General features: G+C 60.2%; 1 protein-coding gene across 1 annotated transcript; it reads right to left on the bottom strand.

Moving 5' to 3' along the window:
• Positions 1–705: 705 nt before the first annotated feature.
• RASAL3 (RAS protein activator like 3) lies at positions 706–25814 on the bottom strand. Its single transcript, XM_061443287.1, is given in 20 exon segments — positions 706–834; positions 2365–2440; positions 5762–5961; positions 9375–9482; positions 10842–11154; positions 12030–12133; positions 12269–12470; positions 13680–13916; positions 14902–15046; positions 15841–15906; positions 15909–15984; positions 17221–17751; positions 18895–18993; positions 19904–20036; positions 20121–20182; positions 20273–20352; positions 22402–22486; positions 22570–22688; positions 23418–23826; positions 25704–25814. Coding segments are annotated over 19 exon segments (3174 nt in total). The 5' UTR covers positions 25704–25814.
• Positions 25815–27365: the final 1551 nt, after the last annotated feature.

Below are 27365 nucleotides of genomic sequence, written 5' to 3'. Positions count from 1 at the left end.
TGTGTCCTTGTGGCCTCAACGGGTCCCCCTGGCCCCAATGAGTCCCCATGGCCCCAACAGGTCCCCATGGCCCCAAAGGGTCTCCATGGCCCCAATGTGTCCCCATGGCCCCAATGTGTCCCCATGGTCCCAATGTATCCCCATGGCCCCAGTGTGTCCCCACGGCCCCAAAGGGTCCCCATAGTCCTCAAGTGTCCCCATGGCCCCAATGTGTCCCCATGGTCCCAACGTGTCCCCATGGCCTCAAAGGGTCCCCATGGCCTCAATGTGGCCCCATGGCTCCAAAGGGTCCCCCTGGCCCCAATGTGTCCCCATGGCCCCAATACGTCCACATGTTCCCAATGTGTCCCCATGGCCCCATTGTGTCCCCATGGCCCCAGTGTGTCCCCATGGCCCCAATGTACCCCCATGGCCCCAATGTGTCCCCATGGCCCCATTGTGTCCCCATGGCCCCAATGTTTTCCCATGGCCCCAAAGGCTCCCCATGGCCCCACCAGGTCCCCATGGCCCCAAAGGCTCCTCATGGCCCCACCAGGTCCCCATGGCCCCAAATGGTCCCCATGGACCCATCGTGTCCCAGGCGGGGGTTCAGGACACAACCACCCTGTGCGGGTGCCCCCAATGCTCTTTATTCTCCCATGGGATGGGGGTGACCCCGTGGGGAAGCCCTAGAGATGCACTGGGGTGGGGGAGGTGGGGGGGGTGTCACACACTGGTGGCCTGGGCATCGTCCCGTAGCACCCGGTGGCCCACCCTCCTGTGGTGGCCCAAGGCCTGGGTGATGGCCGCCTGCAGCTGCCCCTGCTCCTGCTCCAGCGCCAGCACTCGGCTCTCCTGCGAGGCAGCCCATTGACACCCATTGACACCCATTGATACCCATTGTCACCCATTGACACCCATTGATACCCATTGTCACCCGTTGACACCCATTGTCACCCATTGATACCCATTGTCACCCGTTGACACCCATTGACACCCATTGTCACCCGTTGACACCCATTGATACCATTGACACCCACTGACACCCACTGACACCCATTGACATCCATTGTCACCCATTGACACCCATTGTCATCCATTGTCACCCATTGTTACCCATTGACACCCATTGATACCCATTGACACCCATTGTCATCCATTGTCACCCATTGTTACCCATTGACACCCACTGACACCCATTGACACCCATTGATACCCATTGACACCCATTGTCATCCATTGTCACCCATTGACACACACTGACACCGACACCCATTGACACCCACTGAAACCCATTGACACCCATTGTCACCCAGTCACCCATTGTCACCCGTTGACACTCATTGACACCCATTGACACCCACTGACACCCACTGACACCCGTTGTCACCCATTGCTACCCACTGCTGTCCATTGTCACCTATTGCCATCCACTGCTCCCCAGTGCCATCCATTGTCACCCTTTGACACCTGTTGTCACCCATTGCCACCTATTGTCACCCATTGTCACCCTTTGTCACCCATTATGATACTTGGTCACTCACTGTCACCCATTGCCACCTTTATCATCCATTTTGATCCTTGGTCACCCATTGTCCCCCACTATCACCCACTGCCACCCGCTATCACCCACTGCCACCCACTGTCACCCATTGCCACCCACTGTCACCCATTGTCACCTATTGCCACCTTTGTCACCCATTGTTCCCCTTTGTCACCCATTGTCACCCATTGCCACCCATTGTCATTGCCACCTTTATCACCCATTGCCACCTTTGTCACCCATTGTTCCCCTTTGTCACCCATTGCCACCTTTGTCACCCATTGTTCCCCTTTGTCACCCATTGTCACCCATTGCCACCTTTGCCACCCATTGTTCCCCTTTGTTACCCATTGTCACCCATTGTCACCCATTGCCACCTCTGTCATCCATTGTTCCCCTTTGTCACCCATTGTCACCCATTGTCACCCTTTGCCACCCATTGTCACCCATTGCCACCTTTGTCACCCATTGTCACCCATTGCCCCCTCTGTCACCCATTGTCACCCATTGCCCCCTCTGTCACCCATTGTCACCCATTGCCACCTTTGTCACCCATTGTCACCCATTGCCACCTTTGTCACCCATTGTCACCCATTGCCCCCTCTGTCACCCATTGTCACCCATTGCCCCCTCTGTCACCCATTGTCACCCATTGCCACCCCTGTCACCCATTGCCACCTCTGTCACCCATTGTCACCCATTGCCACCCCTGTCACCCATTGCCACCTCTGTCACCCATTGTCACCCATTGCCACCCCTGTCACCCATTGTTCCCCTCTGTCACCCATTGTCACCCATTGCCAGCCCTGTCACCCATGGGTGCCCCACGCCCCAGCCCTCACCAGCTCCCGGCTCTTCTCCTCGCTGCTCTTCAGCCTCTCCAGGTCCTTCTTCCTGTTGCCTTCAGCCGCCGTCAGCCTGGGGGGGCATGGGAAGAGCCCAGCTCTTGGAATGGGGGAGGGAAACCCCCTGGTATGGGGCACCCATTGGTATGGGGCACCCACTGGTATGGGGCACCATTGGTATGGGGCACCCACTGGTATGGGGCACCCACTGGTATGGGGCACCATTGGTATGGGCACCATTGGTATGAGGCACCCATTGGTATGGGGCACCCACTGGTATGGGGCACCATTGGTATGGGGCACCATTGGTATGGGGCACCCACTTGTATGGGGCACCCACTGGTATGGGCACCATTGGTATGGGGCACCCACTGGTATGGGCACCCATTGGTATGGGGCACCACTGGTATGGGACACCCACTGGTATGGGGCACCCACTGGTATGGGGCACCATTGGTATGGGCACCATTGGTATGGGGCACCCATTGGTATGGGGCACCCATTGGTATGGGCACCATTGGTATGAGGCACCCATTGGTATGGGGCACCCACTGGTATGGGGCACCATTGTTATGGGGCACCATTGGTATGGGGCACCCACTGGTATGGGCACCCACTGGTATGGGGCACCACTGGTATGGGGCACCACTGGTATGGGGCACCCATTGGTATGGGGCACCATTGGTATGGGGCACCCACTGGTATGGGGCACCATTGGTATGGGGCACCATTGCTTTGGTGCACCCATTAAGTTGGGGCACCCATTGCTCCGGAGCACCAATTGCTTTGGAGCACCCATTGCCTTGGGTCACCCATTGCTTTGGAGCACCCATTGCTTTGCAGCACCCATTCCTTTGGTGCACCCATTGCTTTGTGGCACCCATTACTTTGGAGCACCCATTGCTTCGGTGCACCCATTCCTTTGGGTCACCCATTTCTTTGTGGCACCCATTGCTTTGGTGCACCCATTGCTCTGGAGCACCCATTACTTTGGAGCACCCATTGCTTTGGTGCACCCATTGCTCCGGAGCACCCATTCCTTTGGTGCACCCATTGCTTTGTGGCACCCATTACTTTGGAGCACCCATTGCTTTGGTGCACCCATTGCTTTGGTGCACCCATTGCTCCTGAGCACCCATTGCTTTGGTGCCCCCATTGCTCCGGAGCACCCATTGCTTTGGTGCACCCATTGCTCTGGAGCACCCATTGCTTTGGTGCACCCATTAAGTTGGGGCACCCATTCCTTTGGTGCACCCATTGCTTTGTGGCACCCATTACTTTGGAGCACCCATTCCTTTGATGCACCCATTGCTTTGTGGCACCCATTACTTTGGAGCACCCATTGCTTTGGAGCACCCATTGCTCTGGAGCACCCATTGCTTTGGTGCACCCATTGCTCTGGAGCACCCATTGCTTTGGTGCACCCATTACTTTGGTGCACCCATTGCTTTGTGGCACCCATTGCTTTGTGGCATCCATTGCTTTGGTGCACCCATTCCTTTGGTGCACCCATTGCTTTGGAGCACCCATTGCTCCGGAGCACCCATTCCTTTGGTGCACCCATTGCTTTGTGGCACCCATTACTTTGGAGCACCCATTGCTTTGATGCACCCATTGCTCCGGAGCACCCATTGCTTTGGTGCACCCATTGCTCTGGAGCACCCATTGCTTTGGTGCACCCATTAAGTTGGTGCACCCATTGCTCCAGAGCACCCATTGCTTTGGTGCACCCATTAAGTTGGTGCACCCATTGCTCCAGAGCACCCATTGGTTTGGTGCACCCATTGCTCCAGAGCACCCATTCCTCTGGAGCACGCATTGCTTGGCACATCCATTGCTTTGGAGCACCCATTGCTTTGTGGCACCCTTCCTTTGGTGCACCCATTGCTCCGGAGCACCCATTGCTTTGTGGCACCCTTCCTTTGATGCACCCATTGCTCCGGAGCACCCATTGCTTTGGTGCACCCATTAAGTTGGGGCACCCATTCCTTTGGTGCACCCATTGCTTTGTGGCACCCATTACTTTGGAGCATCCATTCCTTTGGTGCACCCATTGCTCCGGAGCACCCATTGCTTTGGTGCACCCATTAAGTTGGTGCACCCATTAAGTTGGTGCACCCATTCCTTTGGTGCACCCATTGCTCCGGAGCACCCATTGCTTTGTGGCACCCTTCCTTTGATGCACCCATTGCTCCGGAGCACCCATTGCTTTGGTGCACCCATTAAGTTGGGCCACCCATTCCTTTGGTGCACCCATTGCTTTGGTGCACCCATTAATTTGGTGCACCCATTCCTTTGGTGCACCCATTGCTCCGGAGCACCCATTGCTTTGTGGCACCCTTCCTTTGATGCACCCATTGCTCCGGAGCACCCATTGCTTTGGTGCACCCATTAAGTTGGGGCACCCATTCCTTTGGTGCACCCATTGCTTTGTGGCACCCATTACTTTGGAGCATCCATTCCTTTGGTGCACCCATTGCTCCGGAGCACCCATTGCTTTGGTGCACCCATTAAGTTGGTGCACCCATTCCTTTGGTGCACCCATTGCTCCGGAGCACCCATTGCTTTGTGGCACCCTTCCTTTGATGCACCCATTGCTCCGGAGCACCCATTGCTTTGGTGCACCCATTAAGTTGGGGCACCCATTCCTTTGGTGCACCCATTGCTTTGTGGCACCCATTGCTCCAGAGCACCCATTCCTCTGGAGCACGCATTGCTTGGCACATCCATTGCTTTGGAGCACCCATTGCTTTGTGGCACCCTTCCTTTGGTGCACCCATTGCTCCGGAGCACCCATTGCTTTGTGGCACCCTTCCTTTGATGCACCCATTGCTCCGGAGCACCCATTGCTTTGGTGCACCCATTAAGTTGGGGCACCCATTCCTTTGGTGCACCCATTGCTTTGTGGCACCCATTACTTTGGAGCACCCATTGCTTTGATGCACCCATTGCTCCGGAGCACCCATTGCTTTGGTGCACCCATTGCTCTGGAGCACCCATTGCTTTGGTGCACCCATTAAGTTGGTGCACCCATTGCTCCAGAGCACCCATTGGTTTGGTGCACCCATTGCTCCAGAGCACCCATTCCTCTGGAGCACGCATTGCTTGGCACATCCATTGCTTTGGAGCACCCATTGCTTTGTGGCACCCTTCCTTTGGTGCACCCATTGCTCCGGAGCACCCATTGCTTTGTGGCACCCTTCCTTTGATGCACCCATTGCTCCAGAGCACCCATTGCTTTGGTGCAACCATTAAGTTGGTGCACCCATTCCTTTGGTGCACCCATTGCTCCGGAGCACCCATTACTTTGGAGCACCCATTCCTTTGGTGCACCCATTGCTCCGGAGCACCCATTGCTTTGTGCCTCCCCCGCTTTGTGCCCCCCCCTCCTTACCTGGCTCCCACCGTGCCCGCTCGGGCATTGGCCTCCTCCAGCTGCCCCCGGAGCCCCCGGAGCTGCTCCCGCTGCTGCTCCCGCTCCCGCTCCGCGCCCCGGAGCCGCTCCTCCGCCTCGGCCACGCGCAGCTCCAGCGCCCGCGCCTGCTCCTGCTGCGCCTCCACCTCCTGCCTGAGCGCCCGCAGCACCCGCGCCTGCTGGGGGACAAGGATGGGGGCAAGGGGGCACCCGTGGGCTTAGGGGCACCGCCACCCATTGGTTCCCATCTCCAATGGGGCACCCATGGGATTCGGGGTGCCACCACCCATTGGTTCCCTTCATCCAATGGGGCACCCATGGGCTTTGGGGCGTCACCAACCATTGGTTCCCTTCATCCAATGGGGCACCCCAATGGCTTTTGGGTGCCACCACCCATTGGTTCCCATCTCCAATGGGGCACCCCAATGGCTTTTGGGTGCCACCACCCATTGGTTCCCTTCATCCAATGGGGCAGCCATGGGCTTCGGGGCACCGCCACCCATTGGTTCCCATCTCCAATGGGGCACCCATGGGCTTCGGGGCGCCACCACCCATTGGTTCCCATCTCCAATGGGGCACCCATGGGCTTTGGGGCGTCACCAACCATTGGTTCCCATCTCCAATGGGGCACCCATGGGCTTCGGGGCGCCACCACCCATTGGTTCCCATCTCCAATGGGGCACCCCAATGGCTTTTGGGTGCCACCACCCATTGGTTCCCATCTCCAATGGGGCACCCATGGGCTTCGGGGCACCACCACGCATTGGTTCCCATCTTCAATGGGGCATCCATGGGCTTCTGGGTGCCATCACCCATTGGTTCCCGTCTCCAATGGGGCACCCATGGGCTTCGGGGCACCACCACGCATTGTTTCCCATCTTCAATGGGGCACCCGTGGGCTTCGGGGCACCACCACCCATTGGTTCCCATCTCCAATGGGGCACCCCAATGGCTTTTGGGTGCCACCACCCATTGGTTCCCTTCATCCAATGGGGCAGCCATGGGCTTCGGGGCACCGCCACCCATTGGTTCCCATCTCCAATGGGGCACCCATGGGCTTCGGGGCGCCACCACCCATTGGTTCCCATCTCCAATGGGGCACCCATGGGCTTTGGGGCACCGCCACCCATTGGTTCCCATCTCCAATGGGGCACCCATGGGCTTCGGGGCGCCACCACCCATTGGTTCCCATCTCCAATGGGGCACCCATGGGCTTTGGGGCACCGCCACCCATTGGTTCCCATCTCCAATGGGGCACCCATGGGCTTCTGGGTGCCACCACCCATTGGTTCCCTTCATCCAATGGGGCACCCCAATGGCTTTTGGGTGCCACCACCCATTGGTTCCCATCTCCAATGGGGCACCCATGGGCTTTGGGTGCCACCACCCATTGGTTCCCTTCATCCAATGGGGCAGCCATGGGCTTCGGGGCGCCACCACCCCTTGGTTCCCATCTCCAATGGGACACGCGTGGGCTTCGGGGCACCGCCACCCATTGGTTCCCATCTCCAATGGGGCACCCATGGGCTTCGGGGCGCCACCACCCATTGGTTCCCATCTCCAATGGGGCACCCATGGGCTTTGGGTGCCACCACCCATTGGTTCCCTTCATCCAATGGGGCACCCATGGGATTCGGGGCACCACCACCCATTGGTTCCCATCTCCAATGGATGCCACCACCCATTGGTTCCCATCTCCAATGGGGCACCCATGGGCTTCGGGGCACCGCCACCCATTGGTTCCCATCTCCAATGGGGCACCCATGGGATTCGGGGTGCCACCACCCATTGGTTCCCATCTTCAATGGGGCACCCATGGGCTTCGGGGCGCCACCACCCATTGGTTCCCATCTCCAATGGGGCACCCCAATGGCTTTTGGGTGCCACCACCCATTGGTTCCCTTCATCCAATGGGGCAGCCATGGGCTTCGGGGCGCCACCACGCATTGGTTCCCATCTCCAATGGGACACCTGTGGGCTTCGGGGCACCACCACCCATTGGTTCCCTTCATCCAATGGGGCACCCATGGGCTCTGGGGCGTCACCAACCATTGGTTCCCATCTCCAATGGGGCACCCATGGGCTTTGGGGCGTCACCAACCATTGGTTCCCATCTCCAATGGGGCACCCATGGGCTTCGGGGCACCACCACGCATTGGTTCCCATCTTCAATGGGGCACCCATGGGCTTCGGGGCGCCATCACCCATTGGTTCCCTTCATCCAATGGGGCACCCGTGGGCTTCGGGGCACCACCACCCATTGGTTCCCATCTCCAATGGGGCACCCTAATGGCTTTTGGGTGCCACCACCCATTGGTTCCCAACTTCAATGGGGCAGCCATGGGCTTCGGGGCGCCACCACGCATTGGTTCCCTTCATCCAATGGGGCACCCATGGGCTTTGGGGCGCCACCAACCATTGGTTCCCATCTCCAATGGGGCACCCGTGGGCTTCAGGGCACCACCACGCATTGGTTCCCATCTCCAATGGGGCACCCCAATGGCTTTTGGGTGCCACCACCCATTGGTTCCCTTCATCCAATGGGGCAGCCATGGGCTTCGGGGCGCCACCACCCCTTGGTTCCCATCTCCAATGGGACACCTGTGGGCTTCGGGGCACCACCACCCATTGGTTCCCTTCATCCAATGGGGCACCCATGGGCTCTGGGGCGTCACCAACCATTGGTTCCCATCTCCAATGGGGCACCCATGGGCTTTGGGGCGTCACCAACCATTGGTTCCCATCTCCAATGGGGCACCCATGGGCTTCGGGGCACCACCACCCATTGGTTCCCTTCATCCAATGGGGCACCCATGGGCTTCTGGGTGCCACCACCCATTGGTTCCCATCTCCAATGGGGCACCCATGGGCTTCGGGGCGCCACCACCCATTGGTTCCCATCTCCAATGGGGCACCCCAGTGGCTTTTGGGTGCCACCACCCATTGGTTCCCTTCATCCAATGGGGCAGCCATGGGCTTCGGGGCGCCACCACCCCTTGGTTCCCTTCATCCAATGGGGCACCCATGGGCTTTGGGGCGTCACCAACCATTGGTTCCCATCTCCAATGGGGCACCCATGGGCTTCGGGGCACCACCACCCATTGGTTCCCATCTCCAATGGGGCACCCATGGGCTTCGGGGCACCACCACCCATTGGTTCCCTTCATCCAAGGGGGCACCTATGGGCTTCGGGCCGCCACCACCCATTGGTTCCCTTCATCCAATGGGGCACCCCAATGGCTTTTGGGTGCCACTACCCATTGACCCATTGGTTCCCGTCTTTGATGGGGCACCCATGGGCTTCAGGGCACCACCACCCATTGGTTCCCATCTCCAGTGGGGCACCCATGGGATTCGGGGCGCCACTACCCATTGGTTCCCTTCATCCAAGGGGGCACCCATGGGCTTCAGGGTGCCACCAACCATTGGTTCCCATCTTCAGTGGGGCTCCCCAATGGCTTTTGGGTGCCACCATCCCATAGTTCCCTTCTGCAATGGGGCTCCCCAATGGCTTCAGGGTGCCACCACCCATTGGTTCCCATCTCCAATGGGGCTCCCCAATGGCTTTTGGGTGCCACCACCCCATGGTTACCTCCTCCCATGGGTGGATGCCGTAGAGCTCGCCCTGTGCCACCGCCGCTGCCACCTCCTCCACGTAGCGCTGCCAGGGCACCGTGGACTTGCGGAGCTTCCCGCGTCCCTGCGGCACCGGGGACACCCATGGGTGCTGGTGTCACCCCGGGTGTCACCCTGAGGTGGTGGCAATTCCAGGTGAGGGGCCCCAAGGGGTGCACGCAAGGTGCTGGTGAGCCAAGGGGCAGTTGACTGATGGGAGGGGGGCTTTAGGACCCAGTAGTACTCAGAGTGGGGGCATTAGGACCCAGGGAGTGCTGTTGGGTACCCAGGGATAGGGGGTTGCACCCCAAGGGATGATGGGGTGCAACCAGGGGTAGGGGTGCACCCAGGGTGATGGGGGGCACCCAGGGGTGATGGGGACAACCCAGGGGTGATGGGGAGAACCCAGGGGTGATGGGGGGCACGCAGGGGTGATGGGGGGCACGCAGGGGTGATGGGGGGCGCCCAGGGGTGATGGAGGGCATCTAGGAGTAGGGGGGCATCCAGGGGTGATGGGGGGCACCCAGGGGTAATGTGGAGAACCCACGGGTGATGGGGGGCACCCAGGGATGATGGGAGCATGCGGAGGTGATGAGGCGCCCCCAGGGGTAGGAGGGCACCCAGGGGTGATGAGGGGCACCTGGGAGTGGTGAGGGGCATCCAGGGGTGATGAGGGGCACCCAGGGGTAGGAGGGCACCCAGAGGTGATGAGGGGCACCCAGGGGTGATGAGGGGCACCCAGGAGTGGTGAGGGACAAACCAGGGGTGATGAGGGGCACCCGGAGGTGATGAGAGGCCCCCAGGGGTAGGAGGGCACCCAGGGGTGATGAGGGGCACCTGGGAGTGGTGAGGGGCACCCAGGGGTGATGAGGGGCACCCAGGGGTAGGAGGGCACCCAGAGGTGATGAGGGGCACCCAGGGGTGATGAGGGGCACCCAGAGGTGATGAGGGGCACCCAGGAGTGGTGAGGGACACCCAGGGGTGATGAGGGGCACCCGGAGGTGATGAGGGGCACCCAGGGGTAGGAAGGCACCCAGGGGTGATGAGGGGCACCCAGAGGTGATGAGGGGCACCCAGGGGTGATGAGGGGCACCCAGAGGTGCTGAGGGGCACCCAGGAGCAGGAGGGCACCGAGGGGTGATGAGGGGCACCCAGAGGTGCTGAGGGGCACCCAGGAGCAGGAGGGCACCGAGGGGTGATGAGGGGCACCCAGAGGTGCTGAGGGGCACCCAGGAGCAGGAGGGCACCGAGGGGTGATGAGGGGCACCCAGAGGTGCTGAGGGGCACCCAGGAGCAGGAGGGCACCGAGGGGTGATGAGGGGCACCCGGGGGTGATGGGGAGGACCCTGGGGTGCTTTGCGCTCACAGCACCCATCACCCCCCCCCCCCCCCCCCCCCCCCCCCCATGGCCCCAGCCCCACACCAGGGTTTGCGGTGCCTTTACCGGGGCATCGCAGGGGCCAACGGCCCCCGGGGGTTCCGCGGCCGCCGGCTCTGCCCGGTGCTGGGCGCTGCTCTGGTGCCGCCGGGCCCCGCTGCTCCGCGCCGGGACGCTCTGCGTGCGCTGAACGTTGCGGCGCTCCCGGCCCGGGACCGCGGCCGATGCCGGGGCAGGGGCCGGGGCTGGCTCCGGGTCGGGTCCGTCCTCCCGGCCCCGGCCCCGGCGGATGCTGAGCAGGGACTGGCTCTTGATGAGGGGGCTGTGCTTGCTCAGGTCCCGCGGGGGCACGAAACCGGGCTTGAAGCTCTCTGCTGGCCTGCGGGTGAGAGGGGTGGGTGGAGGGAGGGAGGGAGGGATGATGGATGGATGATGGATGGATGGATGATGGATGGATGGATGGATGGATGGATGGATGGATGGATGGATGGATGGATGATGGATGATGGATGGATGGATGGATGATGGATGGATGGATGGATGGATGGATGGATGGATGGATGGATGGATGGATGGATGCATGGATGGATGGATGGATGATGGATGGATGGATGGATGGATGATGGATGGATGATGGATGGATGGATGGATGATGGATGGATGGATGATGGATGGATGGATGGATGATGGATGGATGGATGGATGATGGATGGATGGATGGATGGATGCATCCATCATCCATCCATCCATTGTCCATCCATCATCCATCCATCCATCCATCCATCCATCCATCATCATCCATCCATCCATCCATCCATCCATCCATCCATCCATCCATCATCCATCATCCATCCATGCATCCATCCATCCATGCATCCATCCATCCATCCATGCATCCATCCAAGATGATGGATGGATGGATGGATGGAGGGATGATGGATGGATGATGGATGGATGGATGATGGAGGATGATGGAGCCAGGAGGGACCAGAACCAACCTGAGCCCAACTGGGACCAGGACCCAGGAGGGACCAGAACAACCATGAACCAAAACAGAATCAGAGGCACCCCAAATCCCGTTGGGATCAAACCCACGTCCTGGCCCCAGCCTGGACCTGAAGCACCTCAAACCCAGTCAGGTCCAGAGACACCCCAAGCCCAACAAGAACCAGAGACACCCCCAATCCAGTTGGTACCAGAAACATCCCCCAAATCCAACCAGAACCACGTGTCCCTGTGTCCACCCACTGATACCTTCGCTCTGTGGTGGAGCTGAGACGGACGGAAACAGGGACAGGGGTCCCCTCCTTGATGGCAGTGAGGATGGTGGGCAGGGGCTCCAGCTCCTTCTGTGTGGCCTACCAGGACAAGACATGGACGTTAAGGTGACAATGGGTGGCCATGGGGCAGTGGACACTAACTCTATAGGTGGGGAGAAGCAGGTGGCCACCACTCCTGCCAGCCACCCTTGGGGACAAATGGGTTGGTGGCACCTGGTCCAGGCTGGAGAAGATGTCACAGAGCAGAAGGTGGAGGGTGGCGAGCTCCAGGGCCAGGTCCACGTAGCCGTCGTAGGTGGCCACGTGACCACTGCTCTCGGGGCTGGCCACTCTCTGCAGGAAGCCTGTCATGGTGCTCCAGTTGTGCTCCAAGAACTCATTCATGAAGCCCATGTAGGCCTCCTTCTCGCCAAAGCTGGGGAACACCATGGCTGGTTACTTGGGTGATGGCCTGGGACACCACCATGGTCATGGACCACCACCGTGGTCATGGACCACCACCATGGTCATGGGCCACCTCCATGGTCATGGACCACCACCATGGTCACGGGCCACCTCCATGGTCATGGGTCAGCACCATGGTCATGGACCACCACCATGGTCGTGGGCTACCTCCATGGTCATGGGCCACCTCCATGGTCATGGGTCACCACCATGGTCATGGACCACCACCGTGGTCATGGACCACCACCATGGTCATGGGCCACCTCCATGGTCATGGACCACCACCATGGTCATGGGTCACCACCGTGGTCATGGGCCACCTCCATGGTCATGGACCACCTCCATGGTCATGGACCACCTCCATGGTCATGGGTCACCACCGTGGTCATGGGTCACCACCGTGGTCATGGACCACCACCATGGTCATGGGTCACCACCGTGGTCATGGGCCACCTCCATGGTCATGGACCACCTCCATGGTCATGGGTCACCACCGTGGTCATGGGTCACCACCGTGGTCATGGACCACCACCGTGGTCATGGGCCACCTCCATGGTCATAGGCCACCTCCGTGGTCATGGGCCACCTCCATGGTCATGGGTCAGCACCATGGTCATGGACCACCACCATGGTCGTGGGCTACCTCCATGGTCATGGGCCACCTCCATGGTCATGGGTCACCACCGTGGTCATGGACCACCTCCATGGTCATGGGTCACCTCCATGGTCATGGGTCACCACCGTGGTCATGGACCACCACCATGGTCATAGGCCACCTCCATGGTCATGGGCCACCTCCATGGTCATGGGCCACCACCATGGTCATGGACCAGGCCACTTCCAGGATCATAGACCAAGTCATTGGACCCGTCAGGGTCCAACCCCACCCTCTGAAGCCAAACTGGGACCAGTGATTCCAAGTCCATCCCTAGACCCAAGACCAGAGCCATCCCCTGAACCCAGTCAATGTCCCTGCACCATGTCACCACCCTGTCTACAAGCCAGCACATGGGTGATGACACTTCCATGTTCATGGACCAAACCTCCATAGGTCAGGCCCCCACAGATGACATGTGAGACTCTGCAGTTGAGCCAAATCAGGTCCATGCATGGAATGGAGATGTCCCCGTCGCCCCATGGCCATGTCCGTGTCCCCCCCCATGCTGGTACCGTGCCGTACGTGGTGAAGTTGGCCAGGTTCTGGATGACTTTGGCCACCAGGGTGAGGGTGCGGGACGTGGCCTCGCTCGGGTACTCCTGGATGAGGCCAAAGAGGCTGGGGGACATGATGGCGGGGCAGAGGAAGCGCAGGAACAAGGAGGCCGAGACCAGGCGGTGGCCGATGGGCTCCTTCCCCCGCGCCACGCACGCCTCCCGCCACGCCATGAAGATCTCACCCAGCTCCACAGGGAAGGTGCTGCAGGGACAGAGACACCCTCAGGGGTGCTGGGCCAGGAGGGAGGTCCTGGAGCACCCCCATGTGCCACTGTGAGTTGGGTTGGGGTGGGTTGGGGTGGATGAGTTGAGTTGGGTTGAGATGGGATGGATGAATTGGGTTGGGGTTGGTTGGGGCGGATGAGTTGGGTTGGGATGGATGGGTTGGGTTGGATGAGTGGGGTTTGGATGGATTAGTTGGGATGGCATGGATTAGTTGGCTTAGGATGGGTTGGGTTGGGATGAGTTGGGTTGGGATGGATGAGTTGGGTTGGGGTGGATGGGTTGGGTTGGATGAGTGGGGTTGGGATGGATTAGTTGGGATGGGATGGATTAGTTGTCTTAGGATGGGTTGGGTTGGGATAGATGGGTTGGGTTGGGAAGAGTTGGGTTGGGATGGATGAGTTGGGTTGGGGTGGATGGGTTGGGTTGGATGAGTGGTGTTGGGATGGATTATTTGGGATGGGATGGATGAGTTGGGTTAGGATGAGTTGGGTTGGGATGGATGAGTTGGGTTGGGATGATGAGTTGGGTTGCTTTGAGATGGATAAGTTGGGTTGGGACGGATGCGTTGGGTTGGAGCGGGGTGGGATGGATGCATTTCATTGGCTTGGATGGGTTGGGTTGGAATGGCTAGCTTGGGATGCGGTGCCCACCATGCCTGTGCTTGGCCTGTGCTGGGCCCCTGTGCTTGTTGCTGAGGTTGGACCTGGGTCTTTGGTGGTGTTCATCTCCATGCCCATCCCCATGCCCATCCTGGTGCCAGTCCCCAGACCCATCCCCATGCCCATCCTGGTGCCAGTGCCTGTCCTTCTTCCCATTCCTCTCCCTGTCCCCAAACACATCCCTGTGCCCACATCCATCCCCAGGTCCTCCTGGCGTTGGTGGCCTCCTTCATGCCAGCCCCATTGCCCCTGCTGGTGTCCATCTCTATGTCCATCCCATGCCCATGCAGGGCTGTCCCTCACTCGCAGGAGGCAGCGATGCGCTGGAAGGTCTCCTCGCAGACCTGCTGCAGGTTCTTCTGGTTGTCAGAGAGGTCGAGGCCACCACATCTGCTGGGATCCACCTCACAGCTCTCCTCCGAGGTGCAGAGCTGGGCCACAGCCTCACCTGGACACCAAAGGGCAGCCCATGAGGGGACCAACCAGCCACCACCATGGGGATGGCTGTGACCAGCCTCCATCACATCCCCATGGATGTTCTGGGTGTCCTGCAGCACAACCCAACCCATCCATCCAAACCCAATCTATCCATCCCATCCCAACCCATCCATCCCAACCCAACCCATCCATCCCAACCCAACTCATCCATCCAAACCCAATCTATCCATCCCAACCCATCCATCCCAACCCAACTCATCCATCCAAACCCAATCTATCCATCCCAACCCATCCATCCCAACCCAACTCATCCATTCCAACCCAACCCATCTATCCCAACCCAACCCATCTATCCCAACCCAACTCATCTATCCTAACCCAACCCAGCCCAACCCAGCCCAACCCAACCCATCTATCCCAACCCAACCCATCCCACCCAACCTAACCCATCCCAACCCAACCCATCTATCCAAACCCAACCCATCCTAACCCAACTAATCCATCCCATCCCAACTAATCCATCCCAACCACACTCATCCAACCCAACACCACTCACCCAACCCAACCCCATCCATCCCATACCAACTAATCCTTCCAAACCCGACTCATCCAGCCCAACCCAACTTATCCACCCCAACCCATCCACCCCAACCCAACTCATCAATCCCAACCCATCCATCTGATCTCATCCCATCCCAGGTCAACCCAATCCATAATGCTCTGGAGCACTTTGTAATGTCATGCCCAAGTTGTCATGCACCCCAGACACCCCATAATGTCCCATAAAGACCTGTTCAGCCGTACCCAGTGTGTCCTGGAGGTATTTGCCCCCCACCAGCTTCATGTACTCGTCGATGGCCTTGGTGGTCAAGTGTTCTCCCGGAAGATGAGGGCCTCGCGGTCATCGAAGCGCTCCAGCTCCGTCACACCAAGGTCGATGAGGAATGACTGCAGGTGGTTGTGTTGAGGGCCCAGGGGGTACCCATGGACCCAACTGACTTGATCTTCCCACCCTGGGATGTTCCAGGATCTCCTGACACTCCCTGGATTGTGTTTCCCATCCCAGCAATCCCATCCCTATTTACACATCCCATCCCATGACAACGCAACTCAACCCAACCCAAATTATTCCAACCAAATGCATCCAACTCATCCATCCCAACCCAACTCATCCATCTCAGCCCAACCCAACTTAGCCATCCCATCCCACCCCAACACAACACACCTGCCTGATCTCACCCCATTCCAGCTCAACCCAACCCATTCCAACCCAAGCTACCCATTCCAAACCAACCCATTCCAACCCAACTGATCCAAGTCAATGCAATGCATACATCCCACCCCACTCCAACCCAACACATCCATCCCAACCCAACTCATCTCATCTCAACGCAACCCAACTCATCCATCCCAACCCAATTCATCCACCTAACACACTTCAACCCAACTCATGCACCACAACCAACCCCAATCCACCTCAACTCATTAATCCCAACCCAATCCTACCCATCCACCTGATCTCATCTCATCCCATCCCAACCTAACCCATCCCAACCCAACTCATCCAACCCCAACCCAACACATCTATCCCAACCCAACCCAACTCATTAATCCCAACCCAATCCAACCCATCCACCTGATCTCATCTGATCCCAACCAAACCCATCCCAACCCAACTCATCCAACCCAACCCAACACATCCATCCCAACCCAACCCAACTCATTAATCCCAACCCAACCCAACTCATTAATCCCAACCCAATCCAACCCATCCACCTGATCTCATTCGATCCCACCGAACCCATCCCAACCCAACTCATCCAACCCAACCCAACTCATCCAACCCAACCCAACCCAGCTCATCCATCCCAACCCAATCCAACCCATCCACCTGATCTCATCCCATCCCAACCCAACCCATCCCATCCCAACCCAACCCATCCCATCCCAACCCATCCCATCCCATCCATCCCAACCCAACCCAACTCATTCATCCCAATCCAACCCGTCCACCTGATCTCATCCCATTCCAACTTAACCCATCCCATCCATCCCATCCATCCCAGCCCAACCCATCCATCCCATCCCAACCCAACCCATCCATCCCAGCCCAACCCATCCATCCCATCCCATCCCAACCCACCCATCCCACCCCACCCCACCATGCCCACATCCCCGCTCCACCTTGGCCTTCCCAGTGCTCTGCAAGACGCGGACCAAGGCGCCGGCCAGCTCCTCCTTGTGCCTTGCAGCAATGACGGGCTCCAGATGGGCGCAGAGCTCCCGGTAGTGGAAGGTGATGAACTCAGCCAGCTCCTTGTAGCGCACGATGGGCAGCACCCGCACCTCCCGGTAGCGCCCGCGCACCCGCAGCGCCGGCACCCGCTCGCCGGGGCCTCCCAATGGGTACCAGCGCTCCATGGGCTGCCTCGCACCCGATAGCTCGGTCAAGGGGATGGTGATGGAGGCCACCGGTTGAGTTGGGTCCTCATCGTGGCACAGGGCGAGGGTGAGGGCGCGGGTGGGTGGGAGGGCGCCCAACTGGAAGAGTTCGCCCCAGAAGAGGTCTCCATCGGGCCCGGCCACCTTGGCCGTGGTGCGGGCGAAGAGGGAGCCGTCGAGGTGGAGGTGGCAACGGAGGCGCCGCCGAGGGGGTAGGTCCCGGCCTTCGTACACCCAGAGGGTGAGGGAGAGCTCCAGGCGCTCGCAGCTATCCTGTAGGGTGGGGTTTGGGCTATGGGGTATGGGGTATGAGGTATGGGGTATGGGGTATGGGATACAGGGCATGGGATATGGGGTACAGGGACATGGGATATGGATATGGGATATGGGGTATGGGATGTGGGGTGTGGGGTATGGGGTAGGGGGTATGGGATAGGGGGTATGGGATATGGGGTATGGGATATGGGGTATGGGGCATGGGATGTGGGGTATGGGGTATGGGATGTGGGTATGGGGTATAGGATGTGGGGTATAGGATATGAGGTATGGGATGCGGGGTATGGGGTATGGGATGTGGGGTATGGGATATGGGGTATGGGATACAGGGCATGGGGTATGGGGTGCAGGGACATGGGATATGGATATACGATATGGGGTATGGGATAGGGGGTATGGGGTATGGGATGTCGGGTAAGGGATATGGGGTATGGGATATGGGGTATGGGATACAGGGCATGGGATATGGGATAGGGGACATGGGGATATAGGGCATGGGATATGGGGCCATGGGGATATGGAATGGGATGCAGAATATGGAGATATGGGGACATGGGAATATGGGATATGGGATATGGAATATGGAGATATGGGAGATGGGATATGGGGACATGGGGATATGGAATATGGAGATATGGGGAGATGGGATATGGGGAGATGGGATATGGGATATGGAATATGGAGATATGGGGAGATGGGGAGATGGGATATGGGGACATGGGGATATGGGGACATGGGGATATGGAATATGGAGATATGGGGGCATGGGGACTTGGGGATATGGCAATATGGGGACAAGCAGACAGGGGACAAGGGGGACATGGAGGTGTGGGTGAATGTGAGGGGGAAGGGGGCCGGGGACAGAGTTTTGGGTGGATGCTGGGATGGGGGAGAAGGGGGACAGGAGGGGCCATGGGGGAATGGAAGAGATATGGGGGGACATGGGGGGATACAGGGAACAGGAGGGGACCCAGGGGCAGGGCAGGGCATGGGACAGGAGGGGTCAACCCCATCCAGGGGACCCAGGACTCCAGAGTGGGCTGGAGGGGGGGGGGGGGGGGTGTCCGCTCCCTCCTGTCTGGGTGCTGGGGGCACCCTATGGGTGCCGGGGGTGCCCCATGGGTGCCCCCATGCTCCCACCTTGTTGGGCTGCGCGGCGCGGCGCAGCTCCTCGATCCAGCGGTCGCGCTCGGCCAGGGACGTGCACCCAAAGGAGCGGCTGCCCTCGGCCGTGATCACCTGGGTGCAGGGAGGGCGTCTGCAGGGGCACCCATGGGTGCCATGGAGGGGCTGGGGTGTCCTTTGGGGGTACCTTTCACAGCGCCTGGGGGCCCCTTTAGGGTGCTTGCACTGCTCTGGGTCCCCTCCATGGTGCTTTGGGTGCCCCTTTGGGGGGCTTGCACTGCTCTGGGTGCCCCTTTAGAGTGCTTGCACTTCTCTGGGTGCCCCTCCAGGATGCTCTGGGTGCCCCTTTAGGGTGCTTGCACTGCTCTGGATGCCCCTCCATGGTGCTTTGGGTGCCCCTTTGGGGTGCTTGCACTGCTCTGGGTGCCCCTCCAGGATGCTCTGGGTGCCCCTTTAGGGTGCTTGCACTGCTCTGGGTGCCCATCCAGGGTGCTCTGGTTGCCCCTTTAGGGTGCTTGCACTGTTCTGGGTGCTCCTTTGGGGTGCTTGAACTGCTCTGGGTGCCCCTTTAGGGTGCTTGCACTTCTCTGGGTGCCCCTTTAGGGTGCTTGCACTGTTCTGGGTGCTCCTTTGGGGTGCTTGCACTGCTCTGAGTGCCCCTTTAGGGTGCTTGCACTGCTCTGGGTGCCCATCCAGGGTTCTCTGGGTGCCCCTTTAGGGTGCTTGCACTGCTCTGGGTGCCCCTTTAGGGTTCTTGCACTGCTCTGGGGTGCCCATCCAGGGTGCTCTGGGTGCCACTTTAGGGTGCTTGCACTGCTCTCGGGTCCCCTCCAGGATGCTCTGGGTGCCCCTTTAGGGTGCTTGAACTGCTCTGGGTGCCCCTCCAGGATGCTCTGGGTGCCCCTTCAGGGTGCTTGCACTGCTCTGGGTGCCCCTCCATGGTGTTTTGGGTGCCCCAGGGTCCCCTTTAAGCTCCCTGGGGTGCCCCTATGGGTGCCCCCCTGGGTGCAGGGCACCCCGTTACCTGGAAGCAGAACCTCTCCCCTACGATGCTGCCGTGCAGGGGCCGCACGAGGACGTTGTCCCCATTGAGGTCCAGCTCGGGCACGCTGGGTGCTGGCAGCAGCGACTCCCTGGACCCACAGCGGCTGGGGACCCTGTGGGGGCACAGACCCCATCACCGGAGCACCCTCAGCAGCACCCATGGCCCACCCCGGGCGCCCATCCCCTTGGTGCTGTACCTGTCGCTGCCGGGGCCACCACCACGTCCCTTGCGGTCCCAAAGCCTCTTCCATAGGAGCCCCTGGGTGTGGGGAAGGAGCTGGGTGCTGCAGCACCCATGGGTGCGGAGCGCCGGCAGGGGTTGGGGGTGATGGGTGCTGGGGGTGCCCACCTTGACGTTGTGGAACTGGGAGGTGTCGCTCTCGGGGCTTCTCCCTGGGCTATGGGTGCTCTGCTGGTCCACAGCAGGGTCTGGGGGGGGGCACCCAGCATTGGCACCCATTCACCAGCACCCCAGCACCAAGCCAGGGCTTGGGGGGGGGGGGGCAGGATGCACCCATAACCCCTATTCCCATCAACCATGCGCTGGGATGTGGGTACCAAATCCTGCTGGTACCCCCCCCCCCCCCATATCCATCACCCTCAGATGCAGCCAAATGGGTGCTGATGGGTGAAAGGGAGAAGGGGGCTAGAGGGGTTTATCCTGCCCTGGCCGTGTGGGTGCTGGGGGGTAAGGCAGGTCCCTGCATGGTGCTGAGCAGCACCGGGGCCCCATGGTGAGGAGCCCCAAGGGGTTTTATCACCCATCAGCAGCCGCAGCAGCGGGAGGAAGTGGTGACATCGCTGCACCCAGCGCTTCCTCCCCGCAGCCAGCCTGAGAGCTTCCTCCCATGTGGGGCGCGTGTGGGGCACGGGCCATGGGGTGCTGCGTGGGGCATGGGGTGCTGCATGGCATAGGCATGGGCATGGGCATGGGCAGGGTGGGATGCATGGGGCAGGATGGGATGCATGGGGCAGGATGGGATGCATGGGGCATGGTGGGATGCATGGGGAACAGTGACATGCATGGGGCATGGTGGGATGCATGGGGAACAGTGGGATGCATGGGGCAAGATGGGATGCATGGGGCATGGTGGGATGCATGGGGAACAGAGGGATGCATGGGGAACAATGGGATGCATGGGGCATGGTGGATGCATGGGGAACGGTGGGATGCATGGGGCATGGTGGGATGCATGGGGAACAGTGGGATGCATGGGGCCTGGTAGGATGCATGGGGCAGGATGGGATGCATGGGGAACAGTGACATGCATGGGGCATGGTGGCATGCATGGGGCAAGGTGGGATGCATGGGGAACAGTGGGATGCATGGGGCCTGGTGGGATGCATGGGGAGCAGAGGGATGCATGGGGCATGGTGGCATGCATGGGGAGCAGAGGGATGCATGGGGCATGGTGGGATGCATGGGGCAAGGTGGGATGCATGGGGAACAGTGGGATGCATGGGGCATGGTGGGATGCATGGGGAACAGAGGGATGCATGGGGAACAATGGGATGCATGGGGCATGGTGGATGCATGGGGCACGGTGGGATGCATGGGGCATGGTGGGATGCATGGGGCATGGTGGGATGCATGGGGAACGGTGGGATGCATGGGGCATGGTGGGGTGCATGGGGAACAGTGGGATGCATGGGGCATGGTGGGATGCATGGGGAACGGTGGGATGCATGGGGCATGGTGGGATGCATGGGGCATGGTGGGATGCATGGGGAACAGAGGGATGCATGGGGCAAGATGGGATGCATCGGAAACAGTGGGATGCATGGGGCCTGGTGGGATGCATGGGGCATGGTGGGATGCATGGGGAACAGTGGGATGCATGGGGCATGGTGGGATGCATGGGGAACGATGGGATGCATGGGGCATGGTGGGATGCATGGGGAACAGTGGGATGCATGGGGCCTGGTGGGATGCATGGGGAACAGTGGGATGCATGGGGCATGGTGGGATGCATGGGGAACAGAGGGATGCATGGGGAAGAATGGGATGCATGGGGCATGGTGGATGCATGGGGAACGGTGGGATGCATGGGGCATGGTGGGATGCATGGGGAACAGTGGGATGCATGGGGCCGGGTGGGATGCATGGGAAACGATGGGATGCATGGGGCATGGTGGGATGCATGGGGAACAGTGGGATGCATGGGGCCTGGTGGGATGCATGGGGAACGATGGGATGCATGGGGAACAGTGGGATGCATGGGGAATGTCACGGTACATGCTATGGGGCATGGTGTGGGGCATGGCACAGGACATGGCCAAGATTCACTGCCCTGTGCATGGTGCGTGATGGCTGCATGGCCTGGTGCATGGCACAACACATGGTGCATGGTGCATCACCATATGGCACACGCAGGGTGCATGGCACAACACACGGCCCAAGGGGCTCCAGGCACCGAACCTGCACACACCAGCACCCACGGCACAGGGTGAGGGCACCCATGGGTGCCATGAACTCACCGGGGTCCCTCCTGCTGCCTGCTGGGTGCGCGTTGAAGCTCTCAGCCATGGAGCTCCCCACCCAGTTCCTGCTCCTGCACGAGGCCTGGTGGCACATGGGGGTCAGGCAACAGCACCCATGGGTGCCCCCCAGCACCCAAAGGACTCCGGATGGCCCCATGTCCTCACCTCCTCGTCCCGGCCCACCAGCACCAAGTGTCCGTCCACCAGTGAGAAGTGGGAGACGTCCCACACGGGGCCATTGGGTGCTGGAGCCAGCAGGGCTGCTGATGTCCCATGGGTGCTCACTGCAGGGGGACATTGGGTGCTCACCATGGCCCTGTCACCCATGGGCAGTGTGGTGGTGCCAGGGGACATGTGGCCATGGAGGTACCACCAGCCGTCACTCACTGCATCCCAGAGCATCACCCGTTTCCATTGCCCACCAGCACCCAACCCATCACCCATCACCCCCAACATATCACCCATCACCCCCAACATATCACCCATCATCATCACCCATAACCCCCCAATCCATCACCCATCATCACCACCCATCACCCCTAGTCCATCACCCATCATGATCACCCATCACTGCTAATCCATCACCCATCATGATCACCCATAACCCCAATCCATCACCCATCATCATCACCCATCACCCCTAATCCATCACCCATCATCATCACCCCCGATCCACCACCCATCCTCCTCACCCATCACCCCAATCCATCACCTATCGTCATCACCCATCACCCCTAATCCATCACCCATCATCATCACCCCCGATCCACCACCCATCCTCCTCACCCATCACCCCAATCCATCACCCATCCTCATCACCCATCACCCCTAATCCATCACCCATCATCATCACCCATCACCCACCATCATCACCCATCCCCCCAATCCACCACCCATCCTCCTCACCCATCCCCCCAATCCATCACCCATCGTCATCACCACCCAAACCACCACCCCCATCCCCATCCCCCCCCTCCAGCACCCTGACCCCCACCCTTCCCAGCACCCCATACCTGCGGCAGCATCAAGAGGCACCTTCTCAGCCCTGGCTCCACTCTCCCCATGCCCCTTCCTCTTGGCCATGGAGCACAGGTACCTCTGCAGGGCGGCTTTGCCACCCTCGGGTGCTCTGCTCTCCTTGGCCCCCTTGGTGGGTGCTGAAAAAGCCCTTTGGAAGAGGGACCGGCGGGTGCTGCCTTTGGGTGCCCCTAGGTTGGAGCTGCCCCGTCCCACCACGTCATGGGGTCCGTCAGCTTCAGGGTGGCTGTAGGAGCGCTTCCACCCCTGCAAGCGGGTCCAGCGGCGGCTGCCTGGGGACCCTGCGCCCCGCTCAGCACCCATGGGTGCTGCTGTGCGCCATCGGTAGCTCTTCAGGAGCGTCGGTGGCTCAGGTCCCAGGGGGGGCTTCTCCATCACCTCCATCTGTGGGATGGGGAGGGCCACGTTCCATGGGTGTCCATGGTGGGGGGGTGGGGGGGTGGGGTGGGATGGGTGCCCTTAGCTGGGTCCCCCTAAACTGGTACCTACACCCATCAGCTCCAATTTGGGTGCCCCATCCAAGCGTTCCTGTTGGGGCATCTCCACCAAGATATCTCCATGCAGGTACTCGCATCTGGGTGCCCTTATCTGGGCACCCCCATCCAGGCACCCACATCTGGGTGCCCTTATCTGGGTACCCCCATCCAGGCACCCACATCTGGGGGCCCTTATCTGGGGACCCCTAAATTGGTACCTGCACCCATCAGCCCCAATTTGGGTGCCCCATCCAAGTGTTCCTATTGGGGCATCTCCACCAAGATACCCCCTTCCAGGTACCCACATCTGGGTGCCCTTATCGGGGGACCCCCATCTAGGCACCCACATCTGGGTGCCCTTATCAGGGGACCCCCATCTGGGTACCCCCACCCGGGCACCCACATCTGGGTGCCCTTATCAGGGGACCCCCATCTGGGTGCCCTTATCTGGGTACCCCCATCTGGGCACCCACATCCAGACACCACCATCTGGGTGCCCTTATCTGGGGACCCCCACCCAGGCACCCACATCTGGGTGCCCTTATCTGGGGACCCCCACCCAGGCACCCACATCTGGGTGCCCTTATCTGGGTACCTCCATCCAGATACCCACATCTGGGTGCCCTTATCAGGGTGCCCCCATTCAGGCACCCACATCTGGGTGCCCTTATCTGGGGACCCCCATCCAGGTACCCACATCTGGGTGCCCTTATCTGGGTACCTCCATCCAGATACCCACATCTGGGTGCCCTTATTGGGGGACCCCCATCTGGGAATCCACATCCAGACACCCACATCTGGGTGCCCTTATCTGGGGACCCCCATCCAGGCACCCACATCTGGGCACCCCCATTCAGTCTTCCCCTATGCAGGCACCCCTATATAGGCACCCATGACCATGGACCCTGTGTGGACACCCCCATCCAGGGACCCTTACCTGGGTGCCCTCATACGAGCACCTCTATCCAGGCACCCATATCTGGGCACCCCCATTTAGGAGACCCTCATTCAGGGGTGTCCCTATCCAGACACCCATGTATAGGCACCCTATATGCCCCCCTATCCACACACCCCAATCTGGTGCTCTGGGTGCCCACCCCCATCTGGGTGCTCTTCTCCCATCTTGTGGGTGCCCCATCCTCGGGGTGCCCCTGCCCATGGAGGGGTCCCCATTTGTGGGTGCCTGGGGTGCCCCTGCAGCATCCATCCATAGCACGGCACAGAGGTACCAGGGCCCGGTGACACCCACATCACGGTGACACCCAGAGCTATTGTGACACCCATGACACGACGACACCCTTGACACGGTGACACCCATGATACGGTGACACCCATGCAGGTGCCCTGGCACCACCCCAGTCCTGAGCCCAAGCAAGTCTCTTCCGTCACCGCAGCAGCCTCATTTCCTCCCATCACCAACCCCCAGCCCCTGGGCACCCCCCAGCACCCTAAGGGTGCACCCATGGGTGGCAGCACCTCCTCATTGAGTGGGGGTGGCTTTGCGACCCACCACCACCCCCTTTGATTCAAGGAGGGTGCCCAAACCCTGACGATCTGGGGGAGGTGGTGGTGTTCAAAGCATCACTTTTGGGGTGCCATCCCCCTCCAACACCCTCATCTGCAGCACCCATCACCCCTCCGGGTGTTGCTTCATCCCTCCCTAGCACCCTAAACACACCCCTAAGGCTGGAGCATCACCCCGGGGTACCCCCCACCCGTATCCCCCCTTTGTCCCCCCCATGTCCCCCCTCTTGTCCCCGTCCTCCCCCCCCATCCCCACGGTACCTCGGCTCCTCTCTGCCTCCTCCAGCACCCAGTTCCTGTCGTGGCTTCCCCATGTGACCAAGCAGGAGTTTCAGTCACACCCTCACCTCCGCCTCTGCCCCATGGGGATGATGCCGAGAGCTTCACTCCTGGGCCTCCTCCATAGGGTTTGGGCCCCACTGAGGTTCCCCCCCCCCGATGGGGTCTGGGGACCCTGGGGAGCAGCGCCGTATGCGAGGATTTAGGGCCATGGGTAGGCTTCAGAGTGAATGGGTGCTGCTTTGATGCAAGGGGGTGCTCGTCTTAAAGGGGGGTTATGGAGGTGGGGGGGGGGTCCTTAGGGGTCATAGGGGGTGGGCAGCACCCTCTGAAGTCCTCGCCCATCGCCCACCCCCTGCCTCAGTTTCCCCCTCCAGGAACCACCCGAAGCTGATGTCCTGGCACTGGTTTTATTGGGGGGATGGGGGGGGTTATGGTGGTTGGTGGCCATGGGGAGGGTCTGCTGGGCTGGTGGGACCAGAACAGGATCCATCTGGGATGGTGGGACCAGAACAGGATCCAGCCAGGATGGTGGGACCAGAACGGGATCCAGCCGGGATGGTGGAACCAGAACGGGATCCATCTGGGATGGTGGGACCAGAACAGGATCCATCTGGGATGGTGGGACCAAAACGGGATCCATCTGGGATGGTGGGACCAAAACGGGATCCATCTGGGATGGTGGGACCAGAACAGGATCCAGCCAGGATGGTGGGAGCAGAACGGGATCCATCTGGGATGGTGGGACCAGAACAGGATCCAGCCGGGATGGTGGGACCAGAACGGGATCCATCTGGGATGGTGGGACCAGAATGGGATCCATCTGGGATGATGGGACCAGAACGGGATCCATCGGGGATGGTGGGACCAGAACAGGATCCAGCCGGGATGTTGGGAGCAGAACGGGTTCCATCTGGGATGGTGGGACCAGAACAGGATCCAGCCGGGATGGTGGGACCAGAACAGGATCCATCTGGGATGGTGGGAGCAGAACGGGATCCAGCCGGGATGGTGGGACCAGAACGGGATCCATCTGGGATGGTGGGACCAGAATGGGATCCATCTGGGATGGTGGGACCAGAACAGGATCCAGCTGGGACGGTGGGACCAGAACGGGATCCATCTGGGATGGCGGGACCAGAACGGGATCCAGCTGGGACGATGGGCTTCATTGTTGGGGTTCTTCTGGACCAGGGTCCATCTGTGCTGGCATCCATCAGGGTGCCGTCCACCTAGACCAGGGCTGATCTCTGATGGCATCCATTGGGTCTGTCTGGACCAGGGTCCAACCATGGCACCGGTGTCCATCCAGACCAAGGTCCAACCATGGCACCGGTGTCCATCCAGACGAGGGTCCATCCAGCCTGGCTTCCATGGCACTGGTGTCCATCCCAAGGCCCACCCATGGCACTGGTGTCCACCTGGACCAGGATCCATCCAGCCGGGTATCCATGGCACCAGTGTCCATCCAGACCAAGGTCCAACCATGGCACTGGTGTCCACCTGGACCAGGGTCCATTCAGCCTGGCTTCCATGGCACCGGTGTCCATCCAGACCAAGGTCCAACCATGGCACTGGTGTCCACCTGGACCAGGGTCCATCCAGCCTGGCTTCCATGGCACCAGTGTCCATCCAGACCAAGGT

This window comes from Pezoporus flaviventris, unplaced genomic scaffold (assembly GCF_033815535.1).
Source record: "Pezoporus flaviventris isolate CSIRO_AGI_PZ_B2104156 unplaced genomic scaffold, CSIRO_AGI_Pfla_v1 ptg000327l, whole genome shotgun sequence".
Lineage (NCBI taxonomy): Eukaryota > Metazoa > Chordata > Aves > Psittaciformes > Psittacidae > Pezoporus > Pezoporus flaviventris.
This window is presented reverse-complemented; position numbering and strand designations above follow the sequence as displayed.